Raw genomic sequence first — 24,456 nt, forward strand, 5'->3', positions numbered from 1 at the left:
AGAGTGGGGTTCTCTGTGATGTCACGCACTTCTTTCCTTGTGATTACTGCAAATAACTGTTGGAGAAATGCATCTAACCACTTTGGTTACTATTTGAGGTATCTGAAAAGGCTAATGCTTCTATTGCTTGATGTACAGTAATCTTTCACTTGTTTCACATATGCATGTAGATGTCCACAGACAGTTATCTGGCTTTGTCTCATTAGAAGCACCTAAATGGTTTTAAGACCATTTAATTTGTGACTACTTTTGTAGCCAAAAATACATGCTTTTTCACATATTGCAACTGAGACCGGTTCATTGCTATAGATCTGTAAATATTTTGGTACTGAGTATGCCTGTATATAAAAGATTCCTTTAAAATTAATGTTTCTGTGTTGCCTTTTCAGGGTGAACTGTTAAATCCTTGCCGCTGTGATGGGTCAGTACGATACACACATCAGCTTTGCCTATTAAAGTGGATAAGTGAAAGAGGATCATGGACCTGTGAACTCTGCTGTTACAGATACCATGTTATAGCAATTAAAATGAAAAAGCCTTGCCAGGTAACTTGGGTTTTGTTGGTTCTTTTTTTGATTTTGTTGTGGTTTTTTTTTTTCTTTTAAAAATGCTTTTCCAGTCGTTTTAAAAAACAAGATGATTCTTATGTTTATTTCAAGATTTTTGGAAAATAAACCAGCACTCACTTGAAGCTAGTTGTTAAGATTATTTTAGTACGTTAAGACATATTAAAACGTGCAGTCATTTGATTGTTATGTTCTTCTAGCTTTTGGCTTGCCACAGACGTGGTCTTCAGAGGTTGTGAAATTCTGTGATTAGATAAGTCATACTGAGACATGACAGAACAACTTGAATCTCCCTGATTCACTTTCTAAATTTTAAACATGCCTTTATAGTTTGCTAAAGACTCAGTCAAAGATTGGTTTCATTCATTCATTCCAGCTTGGGGTCCAGAGGAGAGAGGCAAGGAAAACTTCTGTTGCCTGTGCATTCATCTACTATAAAAAAGTAAACAGATTTGACTTTTTTTCAGTCTTGGCATGATCCAGAGTAGCAGAATGTTCTTTAAGTTTTGTCCACTGATAGCTGTTTCAGAAGCTGAAATGTGCAGTAACGTTTTCCACAGCTCCTTTTTAACACCATCACAATGTGCAGGAAGTTAGAAAATTATAGTGGTAGCATGTTCAGGGAGAGGGGAGGGAAAACTCAAAGCTTCAGCAGACCTGTTAGGAAAGCCTTAATACCACTTTGCATATCAGAATTCTTTAGAAATTCCATCCTAGAAATTGTATTTCATGACATGTGAGGAACACATTAGCAAGATAATTGTATCCGGTTTTAGTTGTGATTCTGTGAGCTCAGAGATGACAGAGCTCTCGAAGGCAAGAGCACTTGGGTCATTTTTCTGTGCCTGAGTTTGATTGGAGTTTTATAGAAAAGACATGCTTGGATGGTAATGGCAGTTGTGTGAACGTGATAAGCATTCCTTGGGTGTAGAGGATGTCTGTAATATTTGCTTACAGCTCTTCAGATTAGGTGCAAGTACTTTCGGAGACAGTTGTGACTTGAAGGTTTTTCTTTATGAATCCACAAAGCAAACCTTTTGATGAGTTTTCCTAGATAGGACCTTTATAATGTAAAAAAAAGTGATGGATCTGTAGAACACTCCAGAAAATAAAGGTGGCAGATTCTGCTTCTACATAGACTTTATCTGGTGGTTTAGCATGGGATTCTGTTTGATTTTTTTGGCTTTTTTTTTTTTAATCCTTTAAAAATATTTGTTTCATGTGTATCCACAGCAATCTCATCCTTTTTCTAGCAGAGGTTATATTAGCAATAGTTTGCAATGGTAGTCTCTGAAAATAGTTGTTTGACAGCAAAGATGTGACACAGTTGCCTGCAAAGAGGTTTCTAGTACTATCTGAGAAGTCCCAAGATAGCCAATACAGGACAGCAGATATGGCACAACTTATGAGAGACTCTGGAACAGCTGGAGGCCAAGTGATGTGTTAAAAGACATCTGAAATGGCACTAGAAACCTATCTGTGTGGAACAGAATGAAGCCCCAGCTTGAAAAACTATTCAGTTTCTGTGGAAAACAGAAGCAAAGAAGAACATGCAGTAGGTGACAGAGTAGACAACAATGTTCAGCCAAGTTATGACTGAAGTAGAAAGAAACCAAAGAGCCAAAGTTCCTTCTTCGATAGCTTAAAAGTTATTTCATTTATTCTTAACCCAAACTGACACCTAAAGGTCATGCATCTCTTTGGAGTGATACAGTAATACCTTTCTCCTTCTCCTACACTGAATATTCCTTTGTAGTTAAAAAATCTAAAAGGAAGTCTCAAAACTGCAATCATTTGTGTATTTTTATGAGAGTGATCAGTCTTAAAATGCCCTCATTCCTCTCTCACATTCTTGAGTACAACAGTACTGGCCATTTTTAAGAACCATCTTGGTTTAAGCTTTTGCACAAGTTCTGAATCATTTGCTTGACTACACAAATGCCTTTTCTAAGGTGACTTTTTGTTCAGATTTGGTGAAATCTAAGGGCTAGACCATTTCAGTATAGGAGTAGTTTACCACATCTTTAATGAGGTAGCTAATGTACTTAAAGTCCCCAGACAAGCAAGACTTCATGGATTACATTAGATACAACGTTTGAACAGTAGCAGGTCACTCTTTTATGGCTAGTAGCAGTCTGCCCCGGTGTGTGTTCTTCAGATTGCCTCTACCAGTCTTTTACTTACTAGATCTTTTTAGGCAGTGTCATAAGAGGGAAGAAGGATGCTGTTTATCGAAGTAACTTTTTCTCAGTGAATTGTCTATGCAGATTTACACCAGCTCCTCAGGTTGACTTTTACCTCTGTATTTATGGAATGTAACAATGTGTAGGGAGTTAAGAAGTAGGAGATTTCTCTATGTTTTCTTCCAGAACATTGGAACAGATGTGAATATTCCATTTAATATCTAACATTTTCTATGGTTTCTGTTGCTTCATGGCAGGGAAAGTAATCCCAAAGGGGGGCCTCTTTGGAGGCAGTACATTCAAGGAACAAAATTTACTATGGTAAGTGACTGATAGAAATTTTTCCAGTGTCACTTTGTATATTTCAGCAGCTACTACTTATCACTTTCAAGAATCCAATCCTGGAAACACATAGAATTTTAACACAGGAATAGATCTTAAACCATAAAAAATAACAAATTCATCAATGGGCTAACAGTGGTAGGCGAGAACACAAACAAGTGATGGCGTTTGATATGGTGTTTCACAGAAAAATGCAGGTTTGAATTTTTTAGCATGTCCTTCTCAGGATCACATCAGAAAGATATATTTAACCTTGCACTAGCCCATTAATGAAAGCACACGTTCATGCTGCTGTACTTTCTCCTCATGGCAGGGTGGAATTTGATCCAATAATAGGCAAGATTATGCTAATGACTAGAAACCCTCTCCTCCAAACTACAGTGAGGGGAGATGGAACAAATGCTGCTTTAGGCAAGGAGTTTGGAAGGTTTTTTTAAACGACTTAAAAAGGAGGGAAAAACTTTAAATGTCTGACTTGGAAATTAAATCCACTTAGAATTACATTTTAAATTAAGAAGGAGAAAAAAAGCACAAGCAGAAATATTTTTTTTATTGGTTAAGCTTTATAATTTGTACAGATTTCCTTCCCAAAGGAAATATAAACAGATTGCTTTATTTTTTTATTGGTGATATTTAACTATTAACTGTTAGCAAATAAGTTCACTAGACTTGCATGAATGTATATTGAAGAATGTAAATTCTTTTGTAAGATTAAGAAATAATGTTTGGAAGTGGAATATAGTCATGCAAAGGTTAAGAAAACATACTTTGGTGCTAAAACCCATCATGTCTATAAAAGTGAGCAATAAATATACTTAAAGAATAACCTTTTCTAGACTGTTACTGCAGTCTGTCATAAAATAGTAAAACATTAGATGTTTAATATGCCCTGTGCTTCTGTTCATTAAAACGTTATTTTTGGGTACTTTAAGTGAACTGGACCTATTCCAAAAGTGATACAATTGGTTGATACGCTAATCTAAAAGCTAATTGCAAGACAATTCAGCACCTTCTCTGACATCTGAAAAATCACAGACTAGTTATCCAAAAAAGTAAATTCTTCATTGTTAAGTCTGATTTCTTAATATAGACCAGAAATTAAGGTTGTGCTTAGTATTATTATTTAAGCAAGTATGTAGTTACTGGAGGTGGAATGTGGCTTATGAGTTCAGTGGATTTCAGTGGTGCTAATTGCATTACTAACATTTGAGATATTTAGCATAAAAATTACTCTGTTCAACAGTTTTTGTGAATTACAGGTTCAAATTTTCAAGTCTTGTTAATGTGAGTAGTCCTCACTCATTTGAGTAATCTCACTGGCATCAATTAGTTAAGCATGAGCAGGAGGCTCTGTAGCAGATTGCATGCATGTGTATGCATGTTACATTAAAAAATGAAAAAGTTCTTCAAATACTTCAGTATGGAGGCCAGTGGCCAGAAAAAATATATAATAAATGTTTACTAAAAGTTGTTGCTAATGACTATGCTCAGCTGGATGAAAGCATTTACTTTTTGTAGGCATAACTAAAAAGGGGAATGGGAGAAGGCTCAAATCTCCAAGGGTTCTTTTAAAACCACACTATGTACTAGCAACAATCTACTAATGTTGTTGCTGTTACTGTAATGAAGATCGAGGAGGATACGTTGTGCTATTCAACATGTCGGTACACACAAAGAAAAAGGTTTGTCCCAGTCTTAGACTGTATACAAAGAAGTCTGAACAAGAGATAAGTGGCAAGTCTATGGGGATATATAAAACCAGTGATCTCTGTACACTAACGATTCTTAACTATCGCTGAGTTTTTGGCATCTCAAATGGGGTGAGTTTTAAGATGCACCTTGAAAAGAAAATAATGAAGCTTTGCAGGCACCCTTTGAACGTGAAGGCAGTATAGAAGAGCTGTTAGAAAATTAAATACTTGGCTGAGATGATTATCATGAACAGAACAGAGATGAGACTTGATGTCTGAGTAACCATTAGAAAGTAATTAATGTCAGTAAAAGCCTGGAAGGACTTAAAAAATCAAGTCAAGTCTTTTTTATTTGATGTGATGGGGAAGAGAGGAATCAGCATAGCAGAGAAAGAAGGGCAGTAACATGGTCAAAGTAGTGGACTAAAAAAAAAATGTATTTCAAGTAGTCATGGAGGAAATTGTAGTCACGGAGGAAATTTGTCTTGAGCTTAAAAGCTGTGTTACAGTAATGCAGATATAAGATGAAAGAAATGATGAAAAATTAATTTTTCATATATGAATAGTCTTAGATATGCTGTATAGAAAGCACCTGCAAGCTTTAGAAATACTGTGAAGAGGAAGATCCAAAAAGAGATTTAAATTTAATGGGTTACAGAATCCTTGTGGGTTGAAGGACAAATCCATACTACTTGAGGAAAGCTGCGCTGTGAAAATCCCAGAGACTTTAATGAATTTAAATGTATGGTAAGATTTATACAAATGGTGGTAGAAACAGAAAAATGTTTCAGTTTTGACAGGAGAGAGAAGCCTGAAACAGAAAAGTAGGTCTGTCAGTCATCAGCATAGATACAGTCATTGTACTTCTCACTCTTTCTTTTCTAAGCATCTACTTTTGGCTGCTTCTAAGGAGAAATTACTAGACTAGGTAGGCCTTTTGATTCGAAACACTCTGAGTGGTTTCAGTGACATGCACTAGTGGTGATTATGGTCAGTTCTAAGTGACATACTTAATGAGTTTAGAAATGAAAGAATAGCAGGGCTGTTGGAGAGGCCAATGGTGTCAAATTTGTGGGGTTTTTCTGTGGTGGGAAAGACAAATACATTTCCTGTGTACTTTCTGGGAAAGAACTGAAGGTAAACGAAAGACTGACAAAGAGAATTGGTGTGAGTGGGTCAGGAGGGAGGACAGAATCATGTCACTGATGCAAAGTAGAGGGATTATAGAAGAAGAGAGGACACTAAAAATTTCACCTCTGACAGAAAGGACAGAAATGCAGAAATAGAAAGCACCAGAGGGAAAACACTAAGGGGTAATGAATTTCATGTTGTGTTATGTTTTGTTTGTTTTCTTGTAATTAATGCACAGAGAGTCTCAGAGATAAAAGTAGCAAAGAGTTGGAAATAAAGACAGCAAAAAGGTGTAGAGACGGAAGTCAGTTGAGCTTGAGAAACATATTTGGTTAGCCATTCAGGTGAGGGAACAAATTCGTCATGGAGCAAGTGAGCAGGCCACTAGTGCATTTCTAGCATCCTAGAAGCAAAATACATGTCTGTTAGCATACAGAACTGAAGGAGTGCAAGATGGACCTTACAGTGGAAAGGAGGAACAAACCTGTACAAGCTTTAGAAGGATGGAGAGAATTGCTAACTAATGACAGCTAAGAGGGAATGGGATAAGAAGAATCATCAGTACCAATGATCCGAAAATCATGAAATAGTAATACATGAACAAATGAAGTGATTCTATCACATTGATATCACAGTGATAGTTGGGTAGGAATAAGGAAGAACTAGTAACAAAGACTAGAAATAGACATATGTGAAAAGCTAATCAAAGCAATGAATGGCTGTTTGTTGACCGTAATCACCAGCATCTATCTAGTGCATGTCACTGAAACCACTCAGAGTGTATCAAAACAAAAGGTCTATCTACTCTAGTAACTTCTATTTAGAAGTAGCCAAAACTAGATGTTTAGAAAAGAAAGAGTGACTATCTATGCTGTTAACACTGAAGCATACTTGTAAGTCCAATGAGGAGAGGTGATATTCATCTAAGATGTCAAAGTGGTCATCAACATGGGAGCTGAAGCCATCAGGAAGGATCATGGGAAACTATAAAGGGAGTAAAAAAATGAAATTGGAAGGATGGAGTAGAAAGGGATTAAGCACACAGAAAATAGAAGCTTAAAAGGGGAAGAAGATTGATTTTGCTTTAGAGAGTCCTATGAAAGAACTGAGAGTGAGGAGGGGCAGGGGGGAGATTTAGGTCAGAACTGCCAAAACTTGGAAACCAACTGTCCGGAAGCTATGATTCAGTTCAGAAAGATAGCTATTCCTAGTCTTAAGATTTTAACACTGTATGGCAAAAACTATGCTTTCTTGCCTGTCAGAATGGATCAAGCCTGGGTCAGGGCAATCCCAGGCACAGCTACAGGTTGGATGGAGAAGACATTCAGAGCAGCCCTGTGGAGAAGGACTTGGGGGTGGTGATTGATGAGAAACTTAACATGAATTGGCTTCAGTGTGCACTTGCAGCCCAGAAACCAAACGTATCCTGGGCTGCATCAAAAGGAGCATGACCAGCAGGAAAAAGGAGGTGATCCTGCCCCTCTACTCTGCTCTTGCGAGACCTCACTTGGAGTATTGTGTCCAGTTCTGGTGTCCTCAACATAAAAAGGACATGGAGCTGTTGGAGCAAGTCCAGAGGAGGGCCACGAGGATGATCAGAGGGCTGGAGCACCTCCCATATGAAGACAGGCTGAGAAAGTTGGGGCTGTTCAGCCTGGAGAAGAGAAGGCTGCGTGGAGACCTCGTAGCAGCCTTCCAGTATCTGAAAGGGGCCTACAAGGATGCTGGGGAGGGACTCTTCGTTAGGGACTCTGGTGGTAGCACAAGGGGTAATGGCTTTAAACTTAAACAGAGGAAGTTTAGATTAGATATAAGGAAGAAGTTCTTTCCAGTGAGGGTGGTGAGGCACTGGAACAGATTGCCCAAGGAAGCTGTGAATGCTCCAACCCTGGCGGTGTTCAAGGCCAGGCTGGATGGAGTATTGGGTGACATGTTTTAGTTCGAGGTGTCCCTGCTCATGGCAGGAGGGTTGGAACTAGATGGTCTTAAGGTCCTTTCCAACCCTAACTATTCTATGATTCTATGATTCTAAGATCGAAGCAGTGATCTAGAAGGTGTAGTTAATATTTGTGATTTTGCTACAATGACTGAAGTGCCACCAGCAAACACTTGAGATCTGCTTTCCTGATTCTCTGTCTTCCTGCTTTGCTAGATGGGACATTTGGTCAAAGTTGGCATCTCAACTGGTAGAACTCAGGAAATTTGTTATTCTTGTCAGTGCATCAGCTATAGCCTGCAGGGACATAGACAAGCCACTCTTTTGTTCACTATTTCAGATAGGGGATTATCTACAAAAAATAGATTAGGCAAAGAAATGCTGATTAGATTAGTTTTGTACTAACATGTGGATAGTATTTTTAAACTAGTTCTCGTGCATTCACTTAGGCAGTTTTGTTTTATACTAAGGTAGTCAAGCACCTGCACAAAATAAATAAGCCAGAGCATGTTTTTAAAAAAAGAACATTAAAGGTATGTGGGTGTGTGCCCCTCGTATGTTCCTCTTTTGTTTCCTGTAGCTTATTAAAAAAACAATTGTTTTCTTGTTTTATTTTTTGAAATGTGTGAATTGTGCTTATAGCAGTTTGACTGCTTGAATGATGTGAAACAACATTTAGTGCAATGTAAACTGTGAATGGTACTTTGAAATGAAGTCTTAATTACAAGTGTCATCCTGATCTCGTGGTAAGATAGATAGATTCAAGTATAGATATAGATGCATGATATAGACATAGATATATGATATAAGATATAGATAGATATATATCTATATATCTATATAGATATATAGATACATAGATACATAGATATATGGATATATAGATATATAGATACAGATATAGATTTAAAAATTGTCATTATCTTGGTGTATTAAATAGTGGCTTAACTACTTAAATTAAAAAAGTGGATTCTTTGAGCCTAAGATTTTCATGGGGCAAATTCGTTAACAGGAGACATGGTGCAGGGTTGTTTTTCAGAGGAAATATCTTGAATAACAATTATTACTGAGATTATAAGCATTAATTATGTATTTGCAACAGATTGCATTAGAAAAATGCTTCCAAAATTAAAGGGCATTGTGAATGGGAATCTAGATTGATACATGTACATACTTAACTACTGATACATGTACATACTTAACTACCATTTTATGTGCTTTGGATATCTAAGTAAACAATGCAAGACTTAAGATATGGTATGGGACCTGCATTCAGGAGCCTTTGAGTTACTGGTTTTTATCATTTTTTGTCTGTTTGATTTGATATTTTTCCAACAGCTTCATCTTCTAGACGAAAATTGATGGAATTTATTTAGTGATGAAAGATTTGTTAGTTTTTCAAATATAAATTTTCATCTTTTTGTCTTACATTCAAAATTCTTATTATTCAGGTCCTAACTACTATCAACAGAGACTAGTGAAAAACATTGTAACCAAGTACTGGTTGTTTCATCATGCTTCTTCTACCTGTTAGTGTGAAAACTTGCTAATAAGTGACAGTGTGCTGCTTTTATACCTGATGTCTATGATTCCTTAGCTCATGCTTATTTGGCAATGTAAGTAGCCTGCCCTGAGCACTAAACACTGCCATAACCTCCTGAGTTCTGTTCCAGTTCTCTTCTGTGCTAGCTGTGAAGTGCCACTGCAGTGTTTTCCACAACTGAAATCTGTCAAAGAAAAGTTTTATTAAATTCATTTTGAAACTTCCTTTTAGTGCTTCTTGGTCTTGAATGTTGGTCGGTTTGCATTTGGAGTCTTCAGTGCTTCATCCAAATGAGTGGTAGTCATGCTAACTTCTTTCTTAAATTGTTCAGCTGGGGAGACAGCTTTTGCACCCATTGCACTTAGATTTTTAGGTTTTTTGTCCCATATGTGGATTCAAATTGAATGTTTGGTATTCAGACTGAAAACGCTTGTTGCTTCAGCAGTGTGCATTGGACAGCCCCATGTCCATTAATGCTAACACTGCAACGGTGAAAGAACAATTTGACCTCAGTTCTTTTGAAGAACTTGTCTGAGTCAGAGCATCTGTGTTGTGAGTTTTGCTTGTGTGACTCTTTTCTCCTAAGGTTCTTTGCTTTTTGTTTTCATTTATTTAATCTTTCCTTTGTATTTTCTTTATTTCTAAATTTATTTTTTTCTGGCTACTTTTGTTTACATTTCAGTGAAGCTGATGGAGAATGAGTATTTCCGATTTAGCCACATGTTATTTACTTTCCTCTTGTTTTTTCTACCACCCCCCATTTTTGCATCTTTTTCTGGCAGTGTCTTCCATCCAGAGCATCATTAAACTTTTCTATTTCTGTGACAAGTGTATTCCCAGTACAGGAATACACCGTACTGATACCCACACAAACTATATTACTGGATGGAGGCTATTTCCTGAGCTAAGACTCATTTTTCTTGTGTTTTATGCCCAAAAACCAGATATACAAATAAATAATTCCTTAGTAGTTTCAGCAAATCACAAACCTTACCATCAAATGAAATACTTGCAAGCTTCATATGCTTCATATGTATTTTGTTACTCTGCTAACACTGAAAGAAGATTATACCAAGCACTACAAGGATCTTGAAAAAGGCAAATACCATAAAATTAGCACCCAGGAAAATGTATCTGGAGAAAGTGAGAGTAAACTTCAGTATGCCTTCTCTCAGGCTAAGGAAGCTCCCTCTGCTCACCAGGCAAGAACAGACAAAGAGTACTTCTTAATGGAATGCTTTATGTATCTTTCATTGCTATTATCTGAGCAATTTGCTATTTACAATCTACTTGCTTGTGATTACTTCCAGCACTTTGTGTTCCTCCTTGGATGACTAAATTCTGCATCTCAATTTCAGGGCTGATGTTTCATAGGAGGAAAACAATATGACATATTTTACTTGAAGGAATCGGCATAACAGCTGATGTGAGCTCACTGGTTCACAACAGAATAACACAAATAGAATATTAGAGCCTTACACTTACAGCCTTTTCCTGCATTTGCAACATTGTCCTCCACATAGCTTCCTCCTTTAGTGACCACAGAAATCATCAGAAACTCCAATCATTCGATGTCACCTTCCAAAAAAGACACTTCACCTGTATTGAAAGGTACAATTATGACTTAGAATCCTCCTGAGACTTAATAAAGAGGGTCACTTTCTCCTCAGGCAGCATTTACAGAGTATTGCCTATCATCTCATTGCTTTCTGGATGCTTGCACCAAATAGACATTTGATTATTTACAGATGCCTTCTGATATATGTCAAACCTAAGAGCAAGATCTTAGTATCATCCAATACTCAGTATAAGGAGAGAGACTATCAAATGCATCTTGGGTATTTCAAAATCTTCTGCCTCAGCCTGTCCTTTCCTTCCTACAGCCTTGAGTAAAAGATCTAGAAAATGTGAAATTGATGGTTATTCTAGGGAAATACGTGTACTTAGAGTTTCTCCGCCGAGAGTGGATATGGTCACAATGTACTTGAATATGTTCAGAAATCTGTAGAAAATCTGCATTCACTGCAAAGAGTTTATGGCTGTGGGGATTTTAGAAACTTACCTTTCCTCTGTGCCTTTCCCTCATGCTTTTGTAGATCTTGTTGGTATAATTGCTGTGAACCTAGCCACAGCAGTTAGGACCTACAAGATCCAAGGACTTCAGTCTTCTAGCCTAGACTATTTCAGAGGAGAAGATAGTTTCATTACTTTAAAGTCACTCCTGGTGTTTATCATATAACACAAGTGAATCGTTGTCTTCGTTGTACATCTCTAATGTATTATGTCCCCAGGATAACCTCCAAAACGTTTCTTTCTTCCTTATTTGGGTTTGGAGGTATAGGCTTCAAGTCTGTTTACTTTAAAATCATCTAGATTTCCGCAGTGCTATGTCCTCTCACCTGGAATCAGCATATTTGATGTGTGAATAAGAAGCCATATCTTTGTCCCTGTGTCACTCTGTTCCTTTTTTTCATCATTTCCTAATTTTGCTGATGAATTGGCCATGTTATCTAAGTACTGAACCATTGTTACCTCTGACCTATCAATCCCTAAAGAAGTGACCTTTGACTATGAGATTAAACCTGTGACTATTTCCCTACTCCCCTCAGAAACTATGCTGACTACTCCTTTTCCAGTACTGTGAAAGAAGTCAGGAAGATTCTTGGTATAGGGAGTTGCTTCAACAGGAGTTATAGTCTTTTTTTTTTTTTTTCTTCTATTAATCAAGGCCTAATTCCATTCACTTCAAGGGAATCATAGAACTGTAGACAGGGATGGGTTGGAAGGGAGCTTAAAGACCATCTAGTTCCAACCCCCTGCCATGGGCAGGGACTCCTTTCACTAGACGAGGTTGCTCAAAGCCCCGTCCAGCCTGGCCTTGAACACTGCCAGGGATGGGGCAGCCACAGCTTCTCTGCGCAACCTGTGCCAGTGCCTCAGCACCCTCACAGTGAAGAATTTCTTCCTAATATCTAATCTAAATCTACCCTCTGTCAGTTTAAAACATTAAAATCATCCTATCACTACACTCCCTGATAAAAAGTCCCTCCCAATCTTTCCTGTATGCCCCTTAAGGGGGAAGAGGGTTTTGTAGAGTATGTTTTATGATATTAAAAAGAAAATTACTTGAAAAAGTTAAATAACTTTATTTATAAACTGAAATTCATGTGGGAATTTTCATTGCTCCAAGGGGTGATTAATTTGCATCTCATGTTTATTTTCAAAGCTCTTTCTGAAAATTTCTGTATGTGCTTGAAGACCACAGTCTTACTGTCTGTCTGTGGCACTCAGCATCTCTGAAGGCTGTTGTGCAGCTGCCTGCTGGAGAATTCCACCACTGGACTCAGTTAATGTGTTGGCTGAGAGCCTGAGCTGCTTCACTTTGGTAGACCATGAGCAAGCATTCAGAAGTGACATTCTAAAAGCTGTTCTTCTATTGGAAAGTTGCCAAAGCTTGTTTTCATAGTCACAAAAAAATACCAACCTTTCTCCTTCAGCATGGTCATTCCCAGTTCCCTGGGAGAAATCATGCTTTACTTCCTTCAATTGCTCTTCTACCTTAGAATCCTGTATGAGTTAAGGCTAATAACTGCAGAAATGGTCCTCTTCACTACAGCGTAGCAGAAGCTGTCTGGTGTCTGTCAGAATACTGCCCATTTTCCTGGGTTTGGTTTCTTTTTTTTTAATTTCATATATTTTCTTCAGCTATTGAGCCATATTGGGTATTCTCTACTTCAGAGCTGGATGCTGGATAAGTTACTAACAGTCAGCCAGGTCTGACTGGGCAAACATATGTGAAGAAGAGTATTATGTCCTCCCCTTACCAGCTGCCCAGGCCAGTTATCTCTTTGAATGCTTTGATCCAAGAGATCTTATTCTAGCCATTCCACAGTGCTGAGACATATTCCATTAGCTCTGTCTGCAGTCATTAGTCTTGGATGCTTTGCATTTTCTCAACTTGCAGTCTTGATGTTTCTCAGAGTCTAGTGAGTGAGTGAGAGTTCCACCTGAGATGGAGAAACCTTCCTTGCTTTCTTTATTGGGGATTGTCCTTGTAAGGATGAGTTGCTCACAAACTTTGAGTATTAGAAATTTTTCTTTTGCTACAATGGTAGAACCAGAAGACCTGCTTGCCCGACCTCTCATTCCAGAGAGGTCAGAAAACACAGCAGCCTATGTGCAAAGAATTTTCAAAGTGGGTAACAAATAGTTTCAGGACACATATCCTACAGGACCACCGGGGTGTTTTTCCAAGAGTGCTCCAAACTAGTTTCATCAGAGCTCAGTTGTTACTGTTAATATTGTTAAGGAATCTAGAAAAAGTGCTGGCTGTAGGACAGAGCAATCTCAGAGCTGCTGTTCTGAAGACCTATACCTCCATCATACGTAATTAGCGAACATAAGGACTGTTGTCTAGAGACAACAAAATGTGACTGTGTTTATAGACATAAACTTGAAAAGCAACAATATGCAAATGAGGAAGTGGTTCTTTGATAAGATGAGGAAGTGGTTCTTTGATAAGGGCATTTTCCATGCAGACAGAATGTACTTACCTTTTGTTCTTTTAGGTGCTTCTTATATTTGAGAGAAACTGAGGGTATTTTTATGTTTATGTTGGTACTGCAAGAGATGGTACATGGGTTATATGTAAGTCCTATAAGCACCATTAAGCCAAGAACAATTTATAGTTTAGGGATGTTAAAACACAATGCTATGAATGGATATTATAGTTTTTGATATTATAACCATTGCTTTTTGCAGTACTATGAATGCTGATGTACAATATAACAAGTCAGAAAGCTGCGTATTTTCAGTGTTCAAAAGCATCAGTTATATTGTGCAATTTAATGTAAGTACTCCAAGGGATTTCAGACATATTCATGATACAGTTAGAGAGAAATATGTAGTTTCTGTTATAGCGTATACCAGAAAGGCAACAATTTTCCTTTTTTACAGATACAGCTATTGCATGTGATTATACTTTGTATCTAAATTACCACTTTCTGTAATTAAGAATTACATCTTATATATTTTCAGATCTTAAAAATGGAGTCTTAAATGTAACTGGTTGACTAAAACCATGGCTACCCCAAACTATTAGAAAAAATCGGTTACTGATTCAAACAACAGTACCTACTAATTTGTAGTTGTGAGTATGTAGCAGTACCTGAAAAAACAGGCAATCTACTTTAAAAATGTTGTTTATTTTTTAATTAATAACTAAATATTTTAAATCATTATTGTTAATAATTTTAAGCATACATTATATTAATTAGTGTAATTATAAACATATTGCACATCTTCTAACAAAGTTTAATTATTATACACAATATATAATATATAAAACAACTTTAATAAATAAATTAATTCTTCCATTAGGCCAAAGTTTCAAGGAGTATATTATTTACTATACTCATTTGCACAATTTAAGATTTTAAAATCAGGACCAAATTGTCTTCAAGCGAAGATTTGTTACTAATTTAATTGATCCCAGAATCAATCATCTAATTGATTAGCCAATCTAATAAAGTACATTCTAACTGACTTTCAGAGCAGGCTCTACCAGATATTGTACAAGCCAGAACACAGGACTGTCTTCTTCATGTTTACATGCAAGTAGATAATACCTTGGTTACCTTGATATTCTTATCATCCTGCCTTTTAACCTTCACTCAAGGTACACATAATCTTGCTTAGGGAGTAGACAAGGCAACAACCTTACATCTGAACTCAGGATATTTTTCTTTAGTCTTCTTGCTACCCTCAAAATCCAAAGTTTCCTTCAGCTTATATCTTACACGTGAAATAAGGATTGTGTCTTCCCTCAAGTGCATTTTCCAGATGTTCACACAAAAATTCTGATCCCATTCTGTGAATTATTTTTTGTTCAAAAAGGTCGGGGCCAATAGTTGTACTCAGTTGTTCTGGTGAGGTTGTACCCTTCAATGCTGAAACACATCATTGCCATATAGCAATAGTAAGAAGACTGGACAGTGAAGGGTTTTTCAGCATCCAGAACCCACTGTAATAGGACAGTGTCAGAAATAGGTCCTGATGCTTTGTACCATACTAAAATCATCTCCCTACTCATCCCACTGGTGATGTGAATAGAGGAATCAATTTAATTTGCTTTCCCTTTGGTTCAGTTAATATCTAGGTGTTGTATGAGAAATGGAAGTGTTCCAATAAATTACTTGAAAGGAGTTCTACTACTGAATATCCTAAATACCATGTAAATCTCAGTTATTAAAATAGTGTATTTAGAGGTGGAAGTTTAAACTGTTGCTTTAACTGAGGCAAACAACAGGTTTGAGTGAAGGTCTCTCACAAGGGTGTGCACCAACCATGAGGGGGTAGAATATTCTCAGATAAACCCTCTGTGTTTCCTCTTGCAAAAATTATTTAATTATTCATAGAGTCAAAAAGAGAGAGAAAGAGTAGCCAGCACTTTCAGAAAATCCAGCTAGCAGATGAAGTGTGAGTTTCAATAAATGAACTAGAATTAATACTTGAATAATTCCAATAGGATAGACAAGAAGACATCAACAGAAACAATCAAGAATACTGGTGGGTGGCTAAGGCATTTGTGTGAAAGAAGCTTGTTCTGTACCTCCATGCTGAGCAATTATTTACACATCTTGTAGCTTCATGCTCAAATATTTTTCAGTTAAAAGTATTCAACAGTTTTAGCTAGAATTTACAAACAGTACTTTTCCAGGACAGAAGGAAAAAGCAGCTGCAGAACCCTTTTTGATACTGTTTGTGTCCAAAGAGAAATACCCTCCTAAGTGACTAGTCAGCATGAAAAATACTAATACCTCCTTCACACAGCTGGTTTGTAATCTTGCTGACACTTATGTTCTTTAAATAATTAGAATAAATGTGGGGGGTTTTTTTCCTCAGTGTTCTTCAGAAATGTGGAGCTACCCATAACATGAAAATCTCTGCTTGAGCTGATTTTTCAGTTTAATTTTACAGATCACGTTTAAGTTACAGAGAATTCAACAACCATGGCAGGCTTTCATTGCCTCCATTCATATTTAATTTTCAGATAAGACTGTCAAGAGTACAGCTATGTTGCAGTGAAACTTGGTGTTTCCAATAAAGTTGCAACAGAAATTGAACAGTTCCTTCTTTACAGTAGGAATAGTATTTATTCACATAGAGTGGTAATTTTCATTCACTGGCTTTCGCCAAATAAACACATGTCCATGAAATGTTCAAAATACTGAAGAGCTAAGCTGCTAAGCTAAACTTAATTCATTAGTCTCATATGAATTAAGAGTTGACTTGAGAATAATTCATTTTAACCTTACATATTTCTCACAGATACATCTGTACAACACACCATGAGTTTTAAGTATTTTGTGATATATATTTTGGGCAGAATTTGATCCTGGTGGGTTGACAAGAAATTCTTAATGAAAAGTAGAAATCAGGAATTAGGAAAAAAATTATCTTGATTCTATTATGATTTTAAAAATTGTAAGATAAAATCTTAAATTATTATGCTTAATGAATAGTAATATTTCGAAAGATGAATGTAATAGAATGTGAAGAGTTTGTACATAGTTTAGGATGTCCAGGTTTCTGGACACTTAGAAATCTGTGCTGCATCCACAGTATGTGTAGGTGCAGTAACTATCAACTAAACTGCTATGTGATGCACAGATACACAGCATCTCCACAGTAAATGTTATGCTCTCAGAATGTTCCAGGTAAAATACTGGTGCAGCCTTCCAGTCAGGCTAGGAAGTTGCATACAAACCAAACTATCTGTCCGGATGAGCTCTCTGATATATGAAAAGATAATGGGCATTATGAATACAGGCACTCTATGTGTTAATAATTTATCAAAATTCTTAAAAATTATTAATAGTGAGCTGCAATTTTCGTGGCATTGATTCCTTTTTTTTTTTTTTTTTGAAAAAGTCATAAACCCAGAAGCCTATAGCAAAAAAAAAAAAAAAAAAAAGACATTTCAAATGTTTGTGTGTATGTATGTACTCAAAACTATGCTTTTTCTATTCAGGCTGGTCAATAAGTTAACAATATTAAATCAGGTTGCATATTAAATCAGGTAGTCAATGTGTGCTTATTTCAAAACATGTTAGAAAAATTAATTATCATCTAATCACCTAGACTACTAACAAGGTAGAGAACAGACATTTAAAAAATGGTTTGTTGGACCTAAATAATCATGTTCTTTTGCTTCTGTAAGAATTTTATTTATACATACACAGATTGCAAATCCATTATGCATCATAAATGACAGTAAGAACTTTTTTCTTGTCGGAGCTGTCTGATTTTAGCAAACAGAGTAATTAGAGCAAACCAACAAAAACTTTTGAAGTCATATAATTGATATATATTCAGGTTAATCATGTTATCTTATAATAGGTCACTGCCAGCTATTTTTAGTTACTTTTATATAAAATATGCATTCAAGAATGACTAGAGGGAATGAGACGCTTCAGTCAGCAATGTCCATAATAAGCTGTGTTTCTGAGAGAACAGAGTGGGTTAACCCCCAACAGCTCTTTGGTTTAAGGAGTTTTGTTGCATTACGAATAGGGGCAGTTGAAGCTGGTACATGTTCAGGGAGCCATAGGGAAATTTCTTATTCTTAAGGATTCATTAAGGATGTAGGAAGACCTGGAGTTTCATTGCAGACATTTTTATGTAATGTATTCTAAGTACAAGTACAGTCTCAGTCAGGACTTCTTTTATCACTTCTCTGTAATGTATTTTACAATAATCAATGGGCTTTTACAAGGCACCATTAAAAAAAGCCAAGTTAATATTGATTTATCTCAAAGATGACAGATATTTGAATATTATATCCATCTTTATGTTAGCAAGGGCATGCATATTGCTGTATTAACTTTATTCTTTAACAATTAGTCCATCAAAGCAATATGTTTCTTTCAACTTCTGGAAGTCTCAACCTCAAAAAATAATAAATTATGCAGTATTTCTGCTTGACAGAGCCCTTAGAAGAAAAGAGAAGCAATGTTTCTGGGGTCAGCATTAGAAATACAGTCTACCATTAAGGTACTAGACTCCCAAATGATTCATGAAAGGAAGACCAGTGGTAAATAAAAGATTAAAAGAGCCAAACATAATGAAGTGTCAGTAGAAGTAAAAGTGTAGGAAGTGTTCAAGGGGCAGACAGTATTACATTAAAATCAGAAGCATGAATTATGTTTTGTTTATGAAGGAACTACTTTCAAATGAAGATTTCATTGTCATTGTGTGTTAAAGTAAAGTAAAATGTGTTCCCACAAAATGGGATCCCAATTCATAGAAATTTAAATGAGATTCTTTTTAATGAATCTGAAAATTTGTTCACATTTTTATTATAGTTGTCTAGATACAAAATAACATTTTCTTTCAATCTCTAGTTCCTAAGAAAAATATTAATATTTCTCACAATATTTATTTTTTAGGGTCATGTACTTTGCAGAAGCTGACACTAAAAGGCTGTATAGATCTTTCTAACTTGGCAAAATACTTAGCTAAAAGAACTGTTAATGATTATGGAATGTATAGTCAGCAAATAACAAAAACAAATTAGGAAGTCCTAATTTATAATCATGAGCTGTTCTGAATTGTGACAAGTTATATGAGGAAAATGAGAAACACTTTTATGGAAATAATGGATTTAAATTAAGACACACTTATAATGAGATCATTCAATTTGGAATGTTAAATAATTCAGTCTATTAAATTCTAAGTGGAAATTCTCAACTATCACTGAATAATTTTTACTGCATTATTTTTGTGACCTTTTTGTTGTAAGCCATTAATTTGACATTAAAAGGAGAAGTGATCATAACTACATGTAAGAAAGCATACAATAAGGTAAATGATTGTGAGAAATCAAAGTTTAGGCGGCTTTGGTACTATAAAAAGAATCTTAGAGTAAGAGTCTTCTGTTCCTGGGTGTCTATCAGAGTGTATACTCACATGTATTAGATGCTGTGACTGAGTTCAGGTAGAAGAAAACGGTGTGACCACAATTCCAGTTCCTCTTCGCAAGCCTTGTTACGAAATGCAATGCCACCAAATGATACAATCCTATGTGGTTCCTCTTGTTGCCTGACGGCTAACACTGTCCATGGCTAAGTAAAGGACCGAACCTTCTGAACTTATTTAAATGTGAATAACTTCATAACTACAGAACAGCCTTTTCATTATGTGAAAAAATAAGCCTGTCTCAGTAATATCTGTTAGCTTTTTATAATTTGTACTCAAACTCAGTAAAAGGTATGGGGAACCTTCATCTCCCAAGGGGCAAACACAGACTGTTTTGAATCAAAACTGATTGGAGGTGGGAAACAAGGAGGAAAATTCAGTTGAGGTAAGTTAACCATTGGGAACATTTATAGTCTTCTTGCCATTAGCACTAAGGACGGACATCAGTTTGGGAAACCAAGGTCCCCAAACTGATCCCATGTTTGTTAGAGCTTGCTACCAATCCACCCTACCTCATCACTCTAAGGGTGTTGGATTCTTATGGCAGGCTGCCTAGCAGCAGGAGGAAAGTTAGCAGTTTCACATAAAACTTTGTGGGCTTCCTGAATGTCTTCCATCAGGAAGGCACACAGTCCTTCCTCCGTCAATTGCGGAATCTCATCAATTAGTTTAATTTACAGATTAATTTACAGGGAGGAAAGTTTCCTAAAATGTTTACGTTGCTTGGTTATTACTGAGCTTCACATCAGGAAGGTGGAGGACTACAGTTTCTTTTGTAGGAGAAAGGTAATGAACACCACAATGGCCAAAGTAGATGAGTAATAGAAGAAAACATCCAAACCTGTTTTAGGGTTCTCGGTTGTTCTATATTGTTGGGGTTTGTTTTGTTTGTTTTTTAAAAGCAAAGGAGTTAGGAACTACTATCTGTGGGACCCTTGTGTATTTTATTAGTAACTGGGGAGGCTCCCCTTCCTGGTTAGTAGCATGCTAATATGCTGACTTTGGTATTAGCTAATTTATTGAAGTTGAGCAATTCAAATGCTTGCATTCTTGACAGACAATTCATCTGATCAGGAGAATAGTAAAATAACCAGAACACATTCTTGAGAAGATGCTAGGAAGAAGTGAAGATCATATCTATGTTAGGACTTTTTAAGGTTAAGGTTTTCTAGAAAGAAAAAATTTGGGAAAAGCTAACAAAAGCTCTCATGAGATGGAAAAAGATGGTAGGAGTGGTTGATTCTGTTTGAATGGGAGATAGAAATAGAAATTGGTTGTCAGAGAACACCAGAATAAGGGGCTGGTTTTATATCTAGACTTCATGCTGCATTACTTATGCCAATTATTCAGACTACTTTATCTTCTGTTCTGTTTTATGTTTGCAGAATAGTTATGAATGATCTAAGTTAAAAATAAAAAAAATAAAATAATTAAAATAAGCTGAAGTGAGTTTAGACACTTCTGCATTGCTGAAATTGTACTGTGAAAGATCTTCTGTTTTTTTCAGTGACATTACAGTCTTTTCAATTTATTGCCAGCTTCCATGAATTTGACATTTTAATATTTTTTGACACTTAAAGCTTTACTTCATGTAAATGTACTTTGATTTCAGACATTCTGAACAAATTCATTACAGGTCTGTCTCACGCTTGTAATAAAAGAAGATAGAAAGAGATACATAACCACCTGCATTTTTGACAGTTTTCTGCTAAGTCACACTATGCAGCTTCAGCTGAGAAATGGAAAATAATTTTGTTGAACATAACCCTATAGAGTCTAAAGAGAGTCTGATGAATTTCAGCCCTGACATTTAAGTACTGTATGCAAGTAATATCTGAGTCATAAGATGCTCACACTATTCTGTCATACATCACGTATTAATGACCTTGCTTGACCTTATAATAAACAATTCTAATAAAGGAAATGAGTATCTATATTTACTTTACCATAAAAAAGTATTATTTGATATGAGTAGTCCCATTCCAAACCCTGAAGTTCGATGAAATAGCTAGTATGAATCTGATAAGTTCATTATGAAAGGATAGTATTTCAAGACAGACAATTTACGAATTGTTATACAGCTTTTTTTTTTTGATACTATTGTATTCAGAAGGCTGCAACAAGACAAGGCATGCAGCACCAGATGTGCAAATTAGGCAACAGTGGAGAAGTTAATGGAAAAAGCTGAAAGAGAAGGAAGGGGAGAGGACCTCATTGCTCACCCAGGCTCTTCGCAGTGTACTTGATTGAAGAGAGCATATATTGCAACAAAAGAGGATCAGACTGCATACAAGTATTTATTTTTTTTTAAGAAAAACATTTTTCAGCCTGAGGGCAGTCAAGAAGTGAAGCAGGTTGCCCAGAGAGGCTGAACAGTTTCCATACTTGGAGGTTTTCAAGGTGTTACCTGAGCAACCTGGTCTGAGCTTAAAACTGACCATGTTTTGAGCAGGAAATAGAATTACAGTACTCAACTGGTGGTAAAAAGAGAAAGCTTTCATAAAGTAACAGGAAAAAGGAAAAATTACTGTCAGGTGGGAAAAGAGGTCATAAAGCCCTTACAGGAGTAGCTTCCTCCACCTGTTCCCTATAGCAACTGTAGAAGTGGGCAGGCATGTTAGGCAAAATTAGGAGCAGGAAAGATGAGAGTCTACTGCATATTAGCTTTGGAATAGGTGATGGGGTGAAAGTGGGGAGTCTGCCAAGCTGATACAGACAATTATGGCCAAGAAAGACCATATAGGTTAAGGGTAATCTAGAATGCTTCTTTCCTTACGCTTTGTTTTGCTTTTGTGACTCTTTAACAGAATTTTATTTCTATTCTTATCTAGACAGAATCAGTAAGCATACTTTTTTTGTATTTAAGTTTTGTCACACCATAAATCAGTCATCTCACATATGGAGGATACAGGCTTTCCTCGAAAGGTAGACATAATTGGGGTGCAGTGAAAAGCAATGTCTATGTTACCTGTATTCAGGGCTCCTCCTGAGCCTTCAGGTTGCTTCCATGCTAGGCTGCAGGTGTCTTTTTGTACTGTTAACACTGGTTTATGCAGAGAAAGACAACTCCCGTGGTATGTCTGGAACTTCATTGATGAGCAGCAGGAAAATGGAAAATGGCTTCTGACTTTAGGGGTGTGGGATGGAAAGGAAAGTTGTCGTCTTCAGCTTGTCGCACTTACATAAGGCATACTTAAGATTGTTTTCCCAACATTCTTTTTATTCTGTTCATTAGCCTAAAAAAATGAAAGACTGAGTTCCATTCCTAAGACTATATCTTTCTTTTTTTTTGTTTTTTTTTGAGTTTGTATTCAAACCAGAGATAAAACTATTAACTCTTCTGAAGTTCACAGCTAGATGGTGATAATAGTGATGCTGGAGGGGATGGGGAAGCAACTGTTAGTTTCACTTTAACTAAAATGAAATAGGAAAAAAAAATGTCAGTATTGAGGATATTAGTAAGATTTATGAAGATATGTATAAATATTAAAATAATTTCTGATTTCAGGAAAAAAGCGGAGTTGAATGTACAATCACAGAAAATAACATTTTTATCTTATACAACTTTGTTTCTCTTTTAGTGGCAAAGCATTACTATAACACTGGTTGAGAAAGTGCAGATGGTTGCTGTAATCCTAGGATCTCTGTTCTTAGTAGCAAGTGTGACTTGGCTTCTATGGTCAGCCTTCAGCCCTTATGCAGTATGGCAAAGAAAGGACATCCTTTTTCAAATCTGCTATGGAATGTATGGTTTTATGGATCTAGTATGCATAGGTAAGCTCAAAATCTTTAAACAGCACAGACTGTGGTTTAAGACTGTGACTATATCTATTTTTCTAATTGGTCACTCCAGTGGATCACTCCAGTTCTTTGCAGACTAATTCTCATCTGATACCTTTAGCAGATACTGCAAAGAGAAAAGAACCAAAGCTTTATTTTCAGATTCATCAGTGTCTCCCCAAGATCTTAGAGGTGAGAACACGATCAGTTTCAATTTCTTGAGAAAAATAGGCAGCTAGCAAAGTTCAGGAAGTTAAATAGATGAAAATGACAAAAGACATTATTAAAATAATAAGTCAAATTATGCGCTATCAAGTCTTCTACTGGTGTCACTGTGTATTAGATTGTACCATCACGAGGAGCAGAAAAAGCCCTTGAGGATGTCACCAAACTACATACCCAAAATTAAGTTGCACAGACTTATATAGGTCGCTGTGCTAGTAACAGAGAACAGAGAAGACAGGCATGAGTTTTTTGTACATCATAAACGAAGCGCTGTAATGGTGCTAACTATAGTAACTTAATTTACTATTAAAAAGTTGCGAGTCACTTAACTCTAGCTGAAATCTTACAAATACAATTTACTGCAGTTTTGAAATTTCTGAAAATATACTGGACCCAGAAATATTTAAATAGAAATCCCCTGTAGTATTTCATGAAACAACCTTGAATTGATAAAATAGCCACAATTATTTGCAGAGAAAAATTGATAATTGCAGTAAACATTAAACCACATTCTCAGAATTACAATTCAAGAAAATTCAAATGTTATCTGATGTTTGATTTGAGATTTCTGAGTGATAAATGTTGATGTTATCCCAATCTCATAAATGGGAATTCAGAAGGACAATGCTGAATTCTGCTCAATAAGGTGCAAAGAAACAGAGTGATTCCTAATGTCAAGGCTTTTTCTCCAACCATAAAGCCATATCATCTTTTATTGAAACCATCCCATTACTGTAAAAGTATTTATATTTCAGCTGGATCAGCAATTCTGTTTATTTTGTAATTTTTCTAAGAGAAATTCACTCTAGAAGTTCACTATTTTAGAGCACAGGCTTTCTTCTGTGAACCCAAATCTTCTCAGACAGGAAAAAGAACAGAATCTAGGCCTCTTAATACTCTGGACAAGCGCTCAACTTTTAAACAAAACAAAGGACACAGCTACATGTCTTTTAGATGCTGATTCCTGAATACCACTTTTTCTGTCTGAACACTCAATATTGAGGTTTTTGCTTTTGTTTAAAAAAAACATTGTCAAGATAAAATGTGCTTCAGGCATTGTAAATGTTTTATTTATATGGAA

The 24,456-nt window shown here is 36.2% G+C and overlaps 1 protein-coding gene across 1 annotated transcript in view; it reads left to right on the forward strand.

Annotated features, from left to right (window-relative positions):
• Positions 1-389: 389 nt before the first annotated feature.
• LOC104407151 (E3 ubiquitin-protein ligase MARCH11-like) overlaps positions 390-24,456 on the forward strand; it is a gene marked incomplete at its 5' end in the record, with an annotated part of 30,268 nt that continues 6,201 nt past the window's right edge. Inside the window, 2 exon segments of the mRNA XM_010016344.1 lie at positions 390-545; positions 22,952-23,144. Of these exon segments, the coding sequence (XP_010014646.1) occupies positions 390-545; positions 22,952-23,144 (349 nt within the window).

This window comes from Nestor notabilis, unplaced genomic scaffold (assembly GCF_000696875.1).
Source record: "Nestor notabilis isolate BGI_N333 unplaced genomic scaffold, ASM69687v1 scaffold8706, whole genome shotgun sequence".
Lineage (NCBI taxonomy): Eukaryota > Metazoa > Chordata > Aves > Psittaciformes > Psittacidae > Nestor > Nestor notabilis.